Source organism: Protopterus annectens, chromosome 6.part0 (assembly GCF_019279795.1).
Source record: "Protopterus annectens isolate FY-2018-M chromosome 6.part0, PAN1.0, whole genome shotgun sequence".
Taxonomy (NCBI): domain Eukaryota; kingdom Metazoa; phylum Chordata; order Ceratodontiformes; family Protopteridae; genus Protopterus; species Protopterus annectens.
Window position 1 is genome coordinate 1,102,657,555 of NC_056737.1, and position 17,332 is coordinate 1,102,674,886.

At 38.8% G+C, this 17,332-nt stretch overlaps 1 protein-coding gene across 1 annotated transcript in view; it reads right to left on the reverse strand.

Moving 5' to 3' along the window:
• Window positions 1-17,332, reverse strand: part of FBLN5 (fibulin 5) — an 861,728-nt gene that overhangs the window by 260,397 nt on the left and 583,999 nt on the right. The window contains exon 5 of the mRNA XM_044074715.1: window positions 2,930-3,052. Within this exon, the coding sequence (XP_043930650.1) occupies window positions 2,930-3,052 (123 nt within the window). The remainder of the gene's footprint in view (window positions 1-2,929; window positions 3,053-17,332) is intronic.

Sequence of the window (17,332 nt, forward strand, 5' to 3'; positions counted from 1 at the left end):
TCCATGACCTCACTCAAGGATCACAGAAAATTCTCGAGGTGAATTAAAATCCTTTCAGAATGACTCAGCCAGTATGCATTCCCTGAGGATTCTCACTGGCCATTTAGGTGCCTTAAATATATCTAGTCAGTGTCACAAACATCTTACTAAATTTACCACCAGGAGATGATCAAATGACAGCATTCTCCCTTCCTTCACTCTATTCACTACTGACACTGATAACTTGCTTGAAGACTTTAACACTTACGGCGAGTGATGGAATACCTGGAGAGGTGGGTGTGGAAAGAAAGAACATTATTTTTGATCTGAACATGAGTGATGAGCTGATATTGATGTTTTGTGCTCATCATTGAATGTCTATAATGAAAATAATGATAATTTTTTATGAGCACAACCTCGCTCATAAATGTCACAGCCTCACTCGTAAATGTCACAGCCTCACTCGTAAATGTCACAACCTCGCTCGTAAATGTACTTGGTGATGCAGAATGCTAGTGATCAGCTGATCATTCTGCGTCTCATTTCACCAGAGTTTTCAGTACATATGCATCTAAATTTTAATATACAAGCATGCATTCAATCATGGCCAAGGCCTCTAGACACCTACTAAACTTATGACTTTTTTAAGTCACAAAGCAGGTGTATCCCAGTTTCCTAGTTACTTTTAAATGAACCCTAGATCCCTAGATCCATAATTATAGAGTTGTATTCCGCTCATAAATAGCATAAATACATACATACTGGGCACACTTGTAAAGAAAACAAGAGGTAGTAGCAATTAAACATCTATTGGTGGCGAATTTGATAAAATTCTTGTGTTGTTGTGTTGAGTACTGAATACATTGTACCCCAGAAAGCCAGATTTAACATGGCACATTTTCAAATGGTTCATGGCCTATATGTGGATATAGGTTCATAGGTTCATAGGTGTGTACTAGGCTAATGGCCCTGGAGCCTTTACAAGTCTAGCCATAGGATTTCCCCTGGCATAGTGCCACCCGACCTTAGTTCCCAGTGCCTCTGTCGAGTAGAGCCACTGGAGTTATCCTCGGGGTGAATTTTTGTTTTCCATCCACTCATCAAGATTTCTCTTGAAGAGGGTCAGCAAGGTGCTCTGTTTGACATGTATGGGAAGTCTATTCCATAGCATGGGCAGTCTCTGAGTTATGAACCTGTCCCTCCAGCATGTTCTGTTAATTGTGGTAATGAGGTTGAGGTCTCTGGAGCATGTGGTGCAGAGGGATTGGGATTTCTTTAGATGTAATATTTCTAACAGAGCTTCTCTTTCATTGCTTAGGCAGCCACCCTGCTGTCCTAATCTCCCACATTCTGTAAATATTATAAGAATATTGAACTGGTTACATCATCTAAATATTAGAACTACTAAAGAAATACCATCTGCAGCTCATGTCAGGCTCAAGGACCAGGCTGCCATTTGGAAAATATTCTCACCAATATAATTTGTTCATAGTTTCTAAGGCTTACAGGTCTGGCTAGATGAGTGCCATGCCTTTAGAACCCATGTATGACATATCTGAACAATCCTAAACCAGCTGTGGACATGTTAACAAATGCCAAGTATTGTTATCCGGGTGGTCAGGACCTAAGACAAGGTATGTTCATTTCCCAGCAACACAGTGGCTTATTCTTCTTGGCAAGACCCACGAAAGGCAGTGGCACTGTTCTTCACATAACAAAAGTAAGAATATCTAAGTTTACTCTTCTAGCTTTGAGGGAGAGTCACTGCTACATGCTATGTGACTCTCTTTTCTGCCTACCCAGTGACATTAAGCCTGATTATCATAGTTGGTGTCTGTGAATAGATTTTTAATGGAATGGTATGACCCTAGTTATTCTCATTATGGGACGGGTAAGGCCACTCTATAACCAAATGGGATAGGTTATTTTGAGAACAAAAATGGAAACTGGTTAGGCCTAAAATGGCCACAAAGTGCAGTTAGTCTAGTATTTACAGAAGAACCTATGAAACTGTAAGAGCTACTGCCCCTGACATAGATTAAAATTGCAGACACACATTGTAAAGAACATTCCAGAATGATGATGAATCTTGTACATCTCTTGCTGCATATAAAACCAATTTGATGTAATGGGACAAGGCTTTCATATGCCAAACCAGAATGCTCTGGAGCTCTCTACCTTCCCATCAAATGGAATCTCCAAGTTATACTAATGTCGCTAACAGCAGCAAGTTCTTCCTTGTACTATCAATTGTTGTTTGTCTTTCGGCTTTTCCCGGTTAGGGGTCGCCACAACGGAACTCCGGTCCGCTAATGACTGGCAGTAGATTTTCATGAATGCCAAGGTGCCAGCTCGACGTTCAGCCTTCAACAAAGGCACGCCCATTTACGCATGTCTTTCAAATGCCCACCCAACCGCGGGGGGACATGCAGACTCCACACAGATATGTTCCTATAATGGCTGAAATTTCTTTCTCAGTAATTTCTCATTTCTCTGGAATGGTTTCTGACATAATATCGGATTGTTAGTGAAGCATGTATGTCTGTTTCTGTCTATCTGGCAGATATAGATTGTGAAAAGTGTATTATGGCTGTTTTTAAATGAATATTTTTTGACTACACAATTTGATATGGCCTCCTGTGCACACATGTATTACATCATATTTTGAAGTTTTAGTTTGCACCTGAAGCCCAGGACATGACTGAAAAGGTCATTTCAGATAATTTCACAACAATAAATAAATGACATAACCATGTGAGGTGTCTGCAGTGATCTGTATATGGCAGTATTAACCCTCCTTGTTTAACATTACAAGCCTTTCCATATACTGCATTGAATGCACTGCTGTACTTATGTTTGCATTGTCCTAACCACTGCTTCACAATGCTTCCATTCCTATTACAGTTCTTAAGTTAATAAGATTACACCACATCATCGAATCAAAATTTACCTAAGCACTGTCCATCTATAAGCCAGTAGCCTTCAGTGCAGGAACACGTATACCCGCCCTCTGTGTTTATGCAAATCTGCGTTGGATTGCACTGATTGGCATCTGTTGCACATTCGTCAATATCTTAAAAGAAAAAGAAAAACAAATGAAGATGAAAAACATGTAAGATATGGTTTTATTTTATACTGGTGCTTCTTTCAGGTGCTGACAAGAATTAGATCTCTTATTCAGACTTTGGATGACAATAACAAACTTATCTACATTCAACTCAAACATTGTACTTTAGTGGATAAACATAATGTGCAATCAGCCTAGGCATCTGGGTTTGAGTATCACAGCTGACAGATGGTTAAGTCTAACTGTTTCACATAGCATTCTTACACTGAAAGTATTTATATATAGACATCACTGAGGCCAGCAGAATAAAACAAAAGGAAAGCCTAACACACTTAGAAATTCCAACTCTGTTTTGTGTTTCCTTGTAGTTTCCCCACCTCATACCTCCCAATGTAATAAAAACTTTTTGAGACTGCAGCACTAAAAGACTGGAAAGCCATGTAGGAGGCCTCAGTACATTACTTGTGTCAGCAAATATTGTACTGAAGTGTGGTAAACCTGTATGCATCTTAGCACAGTTTGTACAGCTAAAGTCATTTCTTGAAGTGCAATGATCTGGCTGCTTAAAATTTTCAGTAACACAATAAAGCTGCATGTATATAGCTTGTTAAGAAATATAACAATGATCACTACCTTGTATAACTAACTGCAGAAAATGGCTAGTAAAAATTTAGATCTGAAAGACAGATCATTAGAAAGTTGAGAACATAGATTATGAAATAGAATGAGGCATTTTATTCAATCATTGTTAACCAGTTGACATGCATTAAATATATTCTCCCAGTTTAGAAATTACTCTGAAACTTTAATTTTACTTTAGGCATCTATATGCCTTTATTCCAGACTATCAAGTGCATTTTTAATGATCAGATAGACATGATGCTGATTACAGAAGTGTGCGTGCTCGCCATATGACTTAACTTATAAGGCTTTCAACAGCAAGTAATTGGTAGGATTTCCTATTATGATTTTTGTAGCTTTAGAATTTATGAACTTTTTTCTCATTCCCATTGTGTTCCATGAGTGTTTAATCCCACTCACTGCCACCAATTTATATGTGATGGACAGAAGCTGAAGTCTCTTAATCCAGTTGCCTCCAACTAACATATGACAAAAGACATTTTAAATCTGCACTACTGGCATCAAAGAATATGCACTGGGAGACTGACCATAACAATGTATGTATGGTGAAAGTATATTGTTGCATCAAGTAATGGCCACAACCAAAATAAGCTTTACACTGACCAGCTGCAGAACTGAGAGTTATTATCACTGGCTCCCCACGATCTCACCCACCTTACAGCCAGCCCGCTGCCTTCCAGTGCTTACAACTTATAAATTGTCTAAGATTATTTCTGCACACACACACACACACACACACACACACACACACACACACACACACACACAACAGCACACTGTTTTTGAAGAGGGCTTAATAATATCTAATACCAACAAACAGACCCCTGTCTTTACAGTTGCACTCACCAGCAACACTACTTTAGAACACCAAGAACACAATTTTTTACACTTAGCATAATCTAGTAATTAAATATTATCATAGCAACAGTTTTACACACACACACACACACACACACACACACACACACACACACACACACACACACACACACACACACATATATATATATATATATATATATATATATATATATATATATATATATATATATGTGATTTATTATGGCACTTTGAGTACACCTAAGATGAAGAATGACTCATTGAAACACAATCACTCAAAAGGACAGGGTTTCATAAAACTCATCAAAAGCCTAACACACTTAGAAATTCCAACTTTGAGATAGCACAACAGTGGGGAAAAGGAGAATTTCCCTTCTCCAAGTGATTTTCTCAGCAAAAACAATAGGTAAATAAATGATGCAAATTCATTCACTTACACAGCTCACCCTCCAAACACTTGAACAGATTGCAGCATTCAAACAAATATTTTTCAATTCCAAACTCCATCTGTATAGCTTCCTGCTATAGCCTGGTTCTATTGCACAGAAAAATGGAGGCCTGACTGTGACCCAGATGACCAGGGTTCAGTTAGTGGCCCTAACATTAGGGGTGTCAGATAGGGAGGGAGCGAAAGAGGAGTAAAGGAGTGTATCCTCCCTCACCTCACCTTGTGCATACACATGGTTACACAGAATTGTTGTGATTTCTCTGGCAGAAACTGGGAAACCAGTACTCATGCTTAGAGGGGTAGGGGCACTTTGTGAACATGAGGGGACATCTTCTATGATCAGCCTAATGCACAACCTTCCTCAGCACTGCGTTGAGTGTGTGCAAGTGATAGGATGTAAAAACAGAAAAACCATGAACCATTCCTGAGAGTTCTAAATGATGGCCCCCTCCTGCTTAACCCTAACTCTGGTGATGGGGAACAAATGGACTAATTGGCAGTGATGGAGCTGATGACTGACTTACAGAAGGGGCAAAAAGAGATAAAAAGGAGAAGCTTACTGCTACACCCACAAGAGCTAGTATAACTACTTTAAAGGATTATGATTGTTAACCTTTGTGACTTTTCTAATTTTCCTACCATATAGGCAGAGTTAAAGCTTTCAGCGTGCTCACACAATCCCCAAACATTTATTCTCCACAGATATATTTTACTAACGAATACTACCAGATGTTCTTCATCCTGTTAAGTAATATGGACACTACATCCCATGATGGACTAATACATCCCAGAGTCTGTGTTTTGAAACATCTACCTTTACTACATGCTCCTAAATATAATCAAGACTACCAGGTACTGGATGGTCACTTAAAATCTCCTTAAAATTTTAGAAAGCCTGCTCACAAGCCAGTGGCAGGATAACCTAATGTGACATATTTTTTCAGGTGAGTTGCATAAGAAGACTGGCTGTGGAACTGTACTCGGGTAAAATATAGTTTCTGAAATATCCTACTGTTCTGAAAAATGTACTTAGAATTTTTTTTATAACAGGGACAAGTTTTACCTGGAAAATCTCCACTTTAGCAAGCTCGGGTGAATGTTACCACCACCTATCTAATAATCAAGATAAGCTGTTTCTGTTATTCCTGCCTGACATTTGTTTGCATTAATAGTCAGTCTGTCCCTTTTCAATCTGCTCAGCACCTGTCTAACATGTCACACACCTTTCTGCTAAGACTGAGTAAAATTTGCAATACTATTTAAGCAGAGCATAGTTTCCAGTTCCTGCAATAATGGTTCATAGTTTCATAGGTGCATACAATGCTACCAACCACTAAGGCCTTTATAAGCTTAGCCATGCAGCTCACATGTGTTCCACAGGTAATAGGTTTTAGACATGTATTTAGGGGGTGATTGCTGGTTACAAAATTATTTACTGACTGTCTCAGTACATCAGCGATATGGGTGCCAGACCAAGGCTGATTTCTTTATTTCCCCTCTAGTGGTACAACTTACACTTAATTAGGGTTAGAGAGGGACTTTGTTTCACATTGACTAGAAACCTGTTCCAGAGAAAGGGAATTTTCTGAGATACACAGCTGTCTCTCCAACATGTCCTATTTACAGGTCAAGCAAAATGTAGGTCTTTAGATCTAGTAATTCTGATTTTGTTTGTTTTGCTGACATCCAAAAGGTTCATCAGAGTGGAGTACATGGATGCCTTGTATGCTAGGCATAGATCACCTCTCAATAGCCTGTAGCAGACTAAGTATAGCGATATGGTTTTCGGCAATTCACATAGGACTGTGATGTCCCTCCTCTGGGCCAGTGATCAAGGAATCTCAATCCTCATCATGGACACTGATGAGAGCCAATCATTTGGAACAAAAATAGATACACACAATATTTCCAGATGCAGCTCTCTGCACCAAGCACAATTTCCCTTAAGAGCACACAGGGAACACACTCCCATCCTTGGGCTGGGTTTTCTTCTCTCTCACCAGGCCTCAAATAAGACCCCACACTGACCACAGCTGTAGAGTTGAGTCCTCATGAAAGTGCTCCAAGCCAAGTCCTCCACTACCCTCTCTGTGAAACCAGTGTTCTATGTCCCTGCTCCAAGTAGCTGATACACACACACACACACACACACACACACACACACACACACACACACACACACACACACACACACACTGGAAAGGCCTGCACAGATTTACCAGCTATGCACCTCTGCCCAGACTATAAAGTAAATACTACCACCAGAGCACTCCAAAGCTAGCTACTGTAAGGCTCTTACAAGGGTACCCAATTATACTGAGTAAAATTAATACTAATACAAATGGTAGCATTTGATCAATGCAGCAAGGCTTTCAGAAGTGGCCACAGTGTCACCAAATAAATATAAGTACTCTCAAAAGTTAAAATATTCTCTAAAATACCAGCCACAATGAAAAGTGTAAATATATTTTATAATAAATAATAAAAGAACATGACATACTGAATATCTATTTATAATAACCACAAGAGCTTCAGTCACAGGAAGTATTAAAAATAACACAGATGGAAAGGCTCACACAGATACAGAAAACAATTCTTAACTAATCTCACTATATTTTCCTAACTAATCTAAAGAATTACTGTCCCCTAGTTCACTTACTACAGCAAGACAAGATGATGTAGGAGAGTGGTCTTCCTTCTTGTCAAGTTTTATAAACAGACTGCCCTGACACTTCTGTCTCATCAAGTATTAAATCATAATTTCAGTGCTGGCTTACAGAATGACATCACACACATCTGGTCATCTGACTTATGGTTCCCACACTACCCTCTTTACTAGCAACTGAACCAGAATCTAGCACATATGTGTCATAATATATACACATAGAGCTTGGCTAGGATGTATTATAGCATCTGGAAGCTAAAAAAACATTTCAAAAACTTCCACTCTTCCAGGGTAGCAATTAGTTCACCTGCAAGGACAATACAGTAGGATTCCTAGTCCTGGTTTTCACAGACATTTTGTCTCTGGCTGCAATCACAACTGTAAGATACAAACTTTATGACCTAAACCAGGTAATTTAATTTCAGATTATTTTTCAAAGTTAGCTGGACTGAGCTTAACCTTTTTTCTTCCAGTATCTTCTGTTACAGTATATTCATTTCTATAGCTATAATACAGTCTTGACATACAGGTGTATTTGTTTTCTGTCCAGCAGGACCCACTGTTGGTACATTTTTAACATAAGCAGCTTTACAAATACATTTTCAACCCACGCATATGTACAAATCAGTTTGATATACAAATTACATAATTATTTACAAAACCCCAGCTTGCTATGCTGGCATATGCTACACATCCACTGCCCTACTTCTCCTAGCATAGCTGGCAACACCTCATATCAGCACAAGGACATTTATGCCATGTATTCTTTTTGTAAGAAACTTTTGCAGATGTTCCAGTTGCTGCATGCGACTGGTGAGGTACATATCAAAGATAGCATTATACTCTGCAATGGGTCTGATGAGGGCAACATACAGTGGTACAATGACCTCTCTAGACCTAGAAGCCAAGCCCTTACTTATAAGTTGAAGAACATAGAAGGATTTCCTTATAACCTTGGCTACATGCTGGTCAAAAGCCAGGTTACAGTCTACATGTGCTCCCAGATCCCTGACAAGTGGGTCAACACTTAGAGGTGTTTTATTGATGATGTAGTTTCCTGGGGTGGCAGACCTCCAAAAAGGTACTATAATGCATTCCTTGGCATTGCATTTTACCAGTGGCTTTGGTACCAGTAATTTGTCTGTGTTACATGTCAGCATACCAACCTCTGGAGAGTTGCTGGTGCATTCTTCTCCCCAAAGAACATTTTGATAAGTTAATACATCTGAAATGGGTTAACAAATACTGAGCTCTGCTTTTGTTGCAGGTATGTATGATATGTGCCAGTCACCTTTAATTAATAGTGGTCAGATGCCTAGACCTACCTAGCTGGTCTAAAACTTTGACTGACCTAGGCATGGTGTAAACATCTAAATAACTATTTATTTTCCTACAGTCTACTCAGAACATGGCACTGTTCCCTTTTTCACATCAACACCACCATGAGCAAAGAGGCTGTTGGGTTCCTGGAGCACCATCAGATTCAACATGTTCCAGCTCCTTCCACACAGTTTAGCATAACTTGCTAAAGCATCCTGTAAGGAACCTATTTGATTAACCACTGGGTTCCTTTGTCCATACTGTGCTATGCTATGGGGATATACCCTGGGTTAGTAGTGAGCATACCCCAAATTCCTGTAGTACCAGATGTCATGGCTCTACATAATGGATAGCTGCTGTAGCAGTATTACCACATCTAGTGAGGCATCATTCCAAGCTTCACTGAGGAGATCTGGTACTAGGTTCTCTCTCTCTAATTCCATTTGTAACCCACCGTAAATACAAAGTACTGGTGTCTCTCTGTCATGGCACAGATCTGGTACTAGGTTCTCTCTCTCTAATTCCATTTGTAATCCACTGTAAATACAAAGTACTGGTGTCTCTCTGTCATGGTACAGCTTCATCATGCTTACTTGGCACAACTTGTGTTTCTGACTCCTTCCTGGCAACTCCATCACATAGCTGCTATAACTTCTAGTCCTCGGAACAATGAAAGGACCCTCTTGTGTTACCTGCAGCTTAATGTGTCAAGCAGGAATAAAAGCCATTACTTTTTTCTGTCTGTGACTACATGTTTTTGAGTTCTGGCTGTCCATGCATGCCAGGCACTTATTCCTGTTGTGCTTATGCTGTGTGTCCCATTGCTGACCCCATGAGTTTCCTAAGCTTAGTCCTGAAAGGCAGAGCATACCCTACCTGTAGGTGTCAGAGTCTCCTTCCCACATATCACACATTAATGCAAGCTTCCTTCACTCTGTGAGCATAAAGTAGTCCAAATGGTAAAAAAATATGGATTCTAGGAGAACTTCTGTGTGTGTAAACAGGGAATAGGGTAGGTACTCGTCCCAATCTGAGTTAAACTGGACTGTCAGTGCTCTCTGCATCATCTTGGGATTAGTGTTAAACATCTTCTCACCATTTGTTTGTAGACAGTAGGGCTAATTTTAGCTGTTTTAACCTGTAGTGCCTCAACAAACAAGGCAGCATGTCTAATATAAACTTATACTCTCATGCTCAATATTTCATGGGTAAAAGCAACTTTGCTAAAAATGTGCAATAAGAAATTTTCTGTATTTTCTGCCTCAACAGAAGCCGAGTCCACTGCTTTGGGATACATAATGGCATAGTCTACCACAACTAAGATATTGGTGTCACCTGTGGTGATTGGGTATTAAGAGACCCCGCAGTATCCATGGCTACCCTGTGGTTGCTTTTCCTGTGTTTGATCAACTAATCCAGTATGTTTTGCTTCACTGCCTTGGTATTACTGAGAGGCATAGCTCAAAGAAGTCATAAAAATAGTTACCCTGCACCCTTTTGTTGGAGACCACCCCATGACTTACATATAACAACTTTATGGACACACTACAGGGGGGAAAGTGAAACAAATGCAGTGCAGTGCACTGTCAGCTCACTCCATATGAGTCATTTCAGTTTTGACAAATACAGCTATCACCCCACTATTGCCTGGAATAGGCTCCCACTAGAAATCAGGACCCTTACACATCCTAAACAATTTAAGACAGCCACCAAAGAGCACTTTAAAAGTCACTGATCCTACCACTGCACTCTCCCTCCTTAACATCCCCTACTTCTCATACCTTAACCTACTTTCTGCCCTTAACTCGCTCTTCTCACTAGCTCTCTCTAATCTTCCTTGACTACTCTTTCTACTGTCTTCTAAAACCTATTAAGCAAATTGCCTCAGAGAAACATTCTATTGTAATTGTCTTGCCTTCATGCAACTACATTATGATAAGACTGGGTTTTTGTAACCACTTACCCCAAAAACTATACTCATCTTAATGACATATTTCTTTTTATACATCTTGAAATAGTTAGGCTATACTCCTGATTATTGACACTGTATAACATTGCATTGCTACTTAATGCCGTGTAATAATCCTGCAACATTGCTGTTTAATGCTAATTTATAATGAAAATTGTATACTATGTTGGAGCTTTTCTCCTCAGGCCTCCACTGAAAAAGGGCTCTTCAGCTCAGTCGGACAATCCCGGTCAACAAATGTAAAATAAATAAAGAAATAAAGAAATAAACACTCAGTACAGAATGCCTCAATGGGGTGCACATATGACACATTTGAAATGGTTGCTTAATAACAATATAAAGGCACCAAAGCAGTGTTAACTTTGTCTGCTGCCTTGCAAACGTTTTGACACTGCAAACACCTCTTGCACTACCCTCAGATGTCTTTTGTAATACTAGTCCAATACAAAAATTGCATAAGCCTCATTTTTTTGTGCTTTATGCCTAAACAGATTGAAAAAAGGGTATCTTGGGTTATAGCCACAAGTCGGTGAAGGTAAACCCTTAGGAGTAGCAGCTGCTGCATCACTTCTACCCGTCCTTCAGGATTCCATTCCATCTGCAACAATGCCTCATACCATTGTACAGACTGTCCTTGTAGCTCTAGGACCTCCTTGGCATCTACAGCAATGCCCTGTACCATTGTACAGATTCTACTTGTGGATATAGGACCTCCATGGTATCTACAGCAATGCCCTGTATCATTGTACAGACCATCCTTGTGGATCTAGGACCTCCTTGCTGTCTACAGAAATGCCTTGTACCATTGTACAGACTCTCCTTGTGGATACAGGGCCTCCTTGGTGTCTGCAGCAATGGATTGTACCATTGTACAGACTCTCCTTGTGAATCTTGGACCTCCTTGCTGTCTACAGCAATGCCCTGTACTATTGTACAGACTCTCCTTGTGGATACAGGACCTCCTTGGTGTTTACAGCAATGCATTGTACCATTGTACAGACCATTCTTGTGGATCTTCTCCTGGTCCCACTCCAATGAAAAAGTTTAGTATTTTCCCATAACTGTGCTTCACATTCAGGCTTGTTGCAATCAACCATCTTTTCCCCTAAAGGAGTCCTTTCCAGGAGAGGTGCAGTACATTTTGGTAGCTGTGCTTCAGACTTAGGCTTCCTGCTACTATGTAGTTCCTTCCCTGAAGTTTTTACATTAACAGCTATGTTGGAAGTGTGGGCATCAGCTGGGTCTTCCTTGCTACCTTCCCACATAATTGTCACCATGCCTGCCTGCAAGCAGTACCATACACACACAAGGTACTGTTTATCAGAATTAACTCCTATTACAACATCTGCTGGGGTAACATCAGATACCACTACCTTCTTGTCTCCCTGCCCCATATAGTTAGTCCAAATGAATCTTTGCCAGTGCACTTGAAAAAGTGTCTCTACCATGGTCCTAACTGGAGTTCACAGTCTGGATAAGAAATGTTCCTCTCTAACAACTGCAAGTTTAACAACAGTTAAGTCTGATGTAGAATCCCTCTTAGAAGTAATTTCTTTATCCATCTTTGGACATAACGACAAGTAGGTTTCCTTTAATTTTGCATTCTTTAGTTAGTTGCGATACTGACATTTTTTCACACTCCACTAAGCTCATTTTTGCCTTTTTCCTAAATATTCTGTCTAAAAAAATAAATATCTGCTATGCAAGGTATAATGCTATATAGTTACCTCATGGCTGCAAGGATATACACACGTGTGCACACAGGCCTACACAGAAAAAGACGCACACACACACACACACACACACACACACACACACACACACACACACACACACACACACACACACACTTTCACTGCCCTTGATTCTGTCTCCTCAAAAATCAGGCAGATGATTTATTTGGTTAGTTTAAGGGAAATTCTGATACAAAGGTGAATTTGTCCCATGGGTCATTCAGACCTTATGAAACATGAAACAGAGTTCTCTTCAAATAAGGGCCTAAACATTGGAGATCCTTCAGACACCAACAACAACAACAGTGTCTTCGTAGACATGAACTTCAGAGCTATTAACAACCCTTGATCATTTTGGAAATGGTCAGACAGGGTCAGCCCATGTATCCAGTTATGAAAGAATAAAGGCTCTATGCTCCATTCCCCTAAATAAAATTGTGTGCATAATGCAATAGTAAAAAGTTTCATAGCTCTGTACTTAGTGACCAAACTGTTATATATACTAATCATGTAATATGTATGGTTCACGATATATACTAACCATGTAATGTGTAAGGCCCATGAAACATACTAACCATGTAATGTGTAGGGCCACGATACATGCTAACCATGTAATGCATATGGCCCATGATACATACTAACCACATAATGTGTATGACCCATGATACATACTAACCATGTAATGTGTATGGCCCATGATACATACTAACCATGTAATGTGCGTGAAGCATGATATATACTAACCATGTAAAGTGTATGGCCCATGATACATATTAACCATGTAATGTGTAGGGCCATGATACATACTAACCATGTAATGTGTATGGCCCATGATACAAATTAACCATGTAATGTGTAGGGCCATGATACATACTAACCACATAATGTGTATGACCCATGATATATACTAACCATGTAATGTGGGTGACACATGATATATACTAACCATGTATGATACATACTAACCACATAATGTGTATGACCCATGATATATACTAACCATGTAATGTGTAGGGCCATGATACATACTAACCACATAATGTGCATGGCCCATGATACACACTAACCACATTACGTGTATGACCCATGATACATACGAACCATGTAAAGTGTATGGCCCATGATACATACTAACCATGTAATGTGCATGATGCATGATATATACTAACCATGTAATGTGTATAGCCCATGATACATATTAACCATATAATGTGTAGGGCCATGATACATACTAACCATGTAATGTGTATGACCCATGATATATACAAAGCATGTAATGTGTATGGCCCATGATACATATTAACCATGTAATGTGGAGGGCCATGATACATGCTAACCATGTAATGTGTATGACCCTTGATATATACTAACCATGTAATGTGTAGGCCCATGATACATACTAACTATGCAATGTGTAGGGCCATGATACATAATAACCATGTAATGTGTATGACCCATGATGTATACTAAACATGTAATGTGTAGGCCCGTGATACAGACTAACTATGTAATGTGTAGGGCCATGATACATAATAACCATGTAATGTGTATGACCCATGATACACACTAACCATGTAATGTGCAAGAAGCATGATACATAATAACCATGTAATGTGTATGGCCCATGATATACACTAACCATGTAATGTGCATGATGCATGATACATACTAACCATGTAATGTGCATGATGCATGATATATATTAACCATGTAATGTGTATAGCCCGTGATACATATTAATCATGTAATGTGTAGGGCCATGAACCATACTAACCATGTAATGTGTAGGACCCATGATACATACTAACCATGTAATGTGTATGGACCATGATACATACTAACCATGTAATGTGCATGATGCATGATATATACTAACCATGTAATGTGTATGGCCTATGATACATATTAACCATGTAATATGTAGGGCCATGATACATACTAACCACATAATGTGTATGACCCATGATATATATACTAACCATGTAATGTATAAGGCCATGATACATACTAACCACATAATGTGTATGATGCATGATACATACTAACCATGTAATGCATATAACGCATGATATATACTAACCATGTAATGTGTATGATTCATGATACATATTAACCATGTAACATGTATGACCCATGATACATGCTAACCACATAATGTGTATGACCCATGATACATGATAACCATGTAAGGTGTATGGCCCATGATACATACTAACCATGTAATGTGCATAATGAATGATATATACTACCCATGTAATGTGTATGGCCCATGATATACATTAACCATGTAATGTGTAGGGCCATGATACATAATAACCATGTAATGTGTATGACCCATGATACACACTAACCATGTAATGTGCATGAAGCATGATATGTACTAACCATGTAATGTGTATAGCCCATGATACATATTAATCATGTAATGTGTAGGGCCATGAACCATACTAACCATGTAATGTGTAGGACCCATGATACATACTAACCATGTAATGTGTATGGACCATGATACATACTAACCATGTAATGTGCACGATGCATGATATATACTAATCATGCAATGTGTATGGCCCATGATATATACTAAACATGTAATGTGTAGGCCTGTGATACATACTAACTATGTAAGTGTAGGGCTGTGATACATAATAACCACGTAATGTGTATGGCCCATGATATACACTAACCATGTAATGTGCATGATGCATGATACATACTAACCATGTAATGTGTAGGACCCATGATACATACTAACCATGTAATGTGTATGGACCATGATACATACTAACCATGTAATGTGCATGATGCATAATATATACTAACCATGTAATGTGTATGATGCATGATACATATTAACCATGTAACATGTATGGCCCATGATGCATGCTAACCACATAATGTGTATGACCCATGATACATGCTAACCATGTAAGGTGTATGGCCCATGATACATACTAACCATGTAATGTGCATGACGAATGATATATACTACCCATGTAATGTGTATAGCCCATGATATACATTAACTGTGTAATGTGTAGGGCAATGATACATATTAACCATGTAATGTCTATGACCCATAATATATACTAACCATGTAATGTGTATGACCCATGATGCATACTTACCATGCAATGTGTATGGGCCATGATACATACTAACCATGTAATGTGTATGGCCCATGATACATATTAACCATGTAATGTGTAGGGCCATGATACATGCTAACCATGTAATGTGTATGACCCATGATATATACTAACCTTGTAATGTGTAGGCCCATGATACATGCTAACTATGTATTGTGTAGGGCCATGATACATACTAACCATGTAATGTCTATGACCCATGATATATACTAACCATGTAATGTGAAGGTCCATGATACATATTAACCATGTAATGTGTGGGGCGATGATACATACTAACCCTGTAATGTGTAGGCCCATGATACATACTAACTATGTATTGTGTAGGGCCATGATACATACTAACCATGTAATGTCTATGACCCATGATATATACTAACCATGTAATGTGTAGGTCCATGATACATATTAACCATGTAATGTGTAGGGCCATGATACATACTAACCCTGTAATGTGTAGGCCCATGATACATACTAACTATGTATTGTGTAGGGCCATGATACATACTAACCATGTAATGTCTATGACCCATGATATATACTAACCATGTAATGTGTAAGTCCATGATACATACTAACCATGTAATGTGCATGATGCATGATATATACTAACCATGTAATGTGTATGGCCTATGATACATATTAACCATGTAATATGTAGGGCCATGATACATACTAACCACATGTGTATGACCCATGATATATATACTAACCATGTAATGTATAAGGCCATGATACATACTAACCACATAATGTGTATGATGAATGATACATTAACCATGTAATGTGTAGGGCCATGATGCATACTAACCCTGTAATGTGTAGGCCCATGATACATACTATGTATTGTGTAGGGCCATGATACATACTAACCATGTAATGTCTATGACCCATGATATATACTAACCATGTAATGTGTAGGTCCATGATACATACTAACCATGTAATGTGTATGGCCCATGATACATACTAATCATGTAATGTGTATGACCCATGATATATACTAACCATGTAATGTGTATGGCCTATGATACATATTAAACATGTAATGTGTAAGGCCATGATACATACTAACCATGTAATGTGTATGGCCCATGATATATACTAACCATATAATGTGTAGGGCCATGATACATGCTAACCATGTAATGTGTATGACCCATGATATATACTAACCATGTAATGTGTAGGCCCATGATACATACTAACTATGTAATGTGTAGGGCCATGATACATACTAATCATGTAATGTGTATGACCCATGATATATACTAACCCTGTAATGTGTATGACCCATGGTGCATACTTACCATGCAATGTGTATGGCCCATGATACATACTAACCATGTAATGTGTATGACCCAGTATATATACTAAGCATGTAATGTGTATGGCCCATGATACATATTAACCATGTAATGTGTAGGGCCATGATACATGCTAACCATGTAATGTGTATGACCCATGATATATACTAACCTTGTAATGTGTAGGCCCATGATACATGCTAACTATGTAAT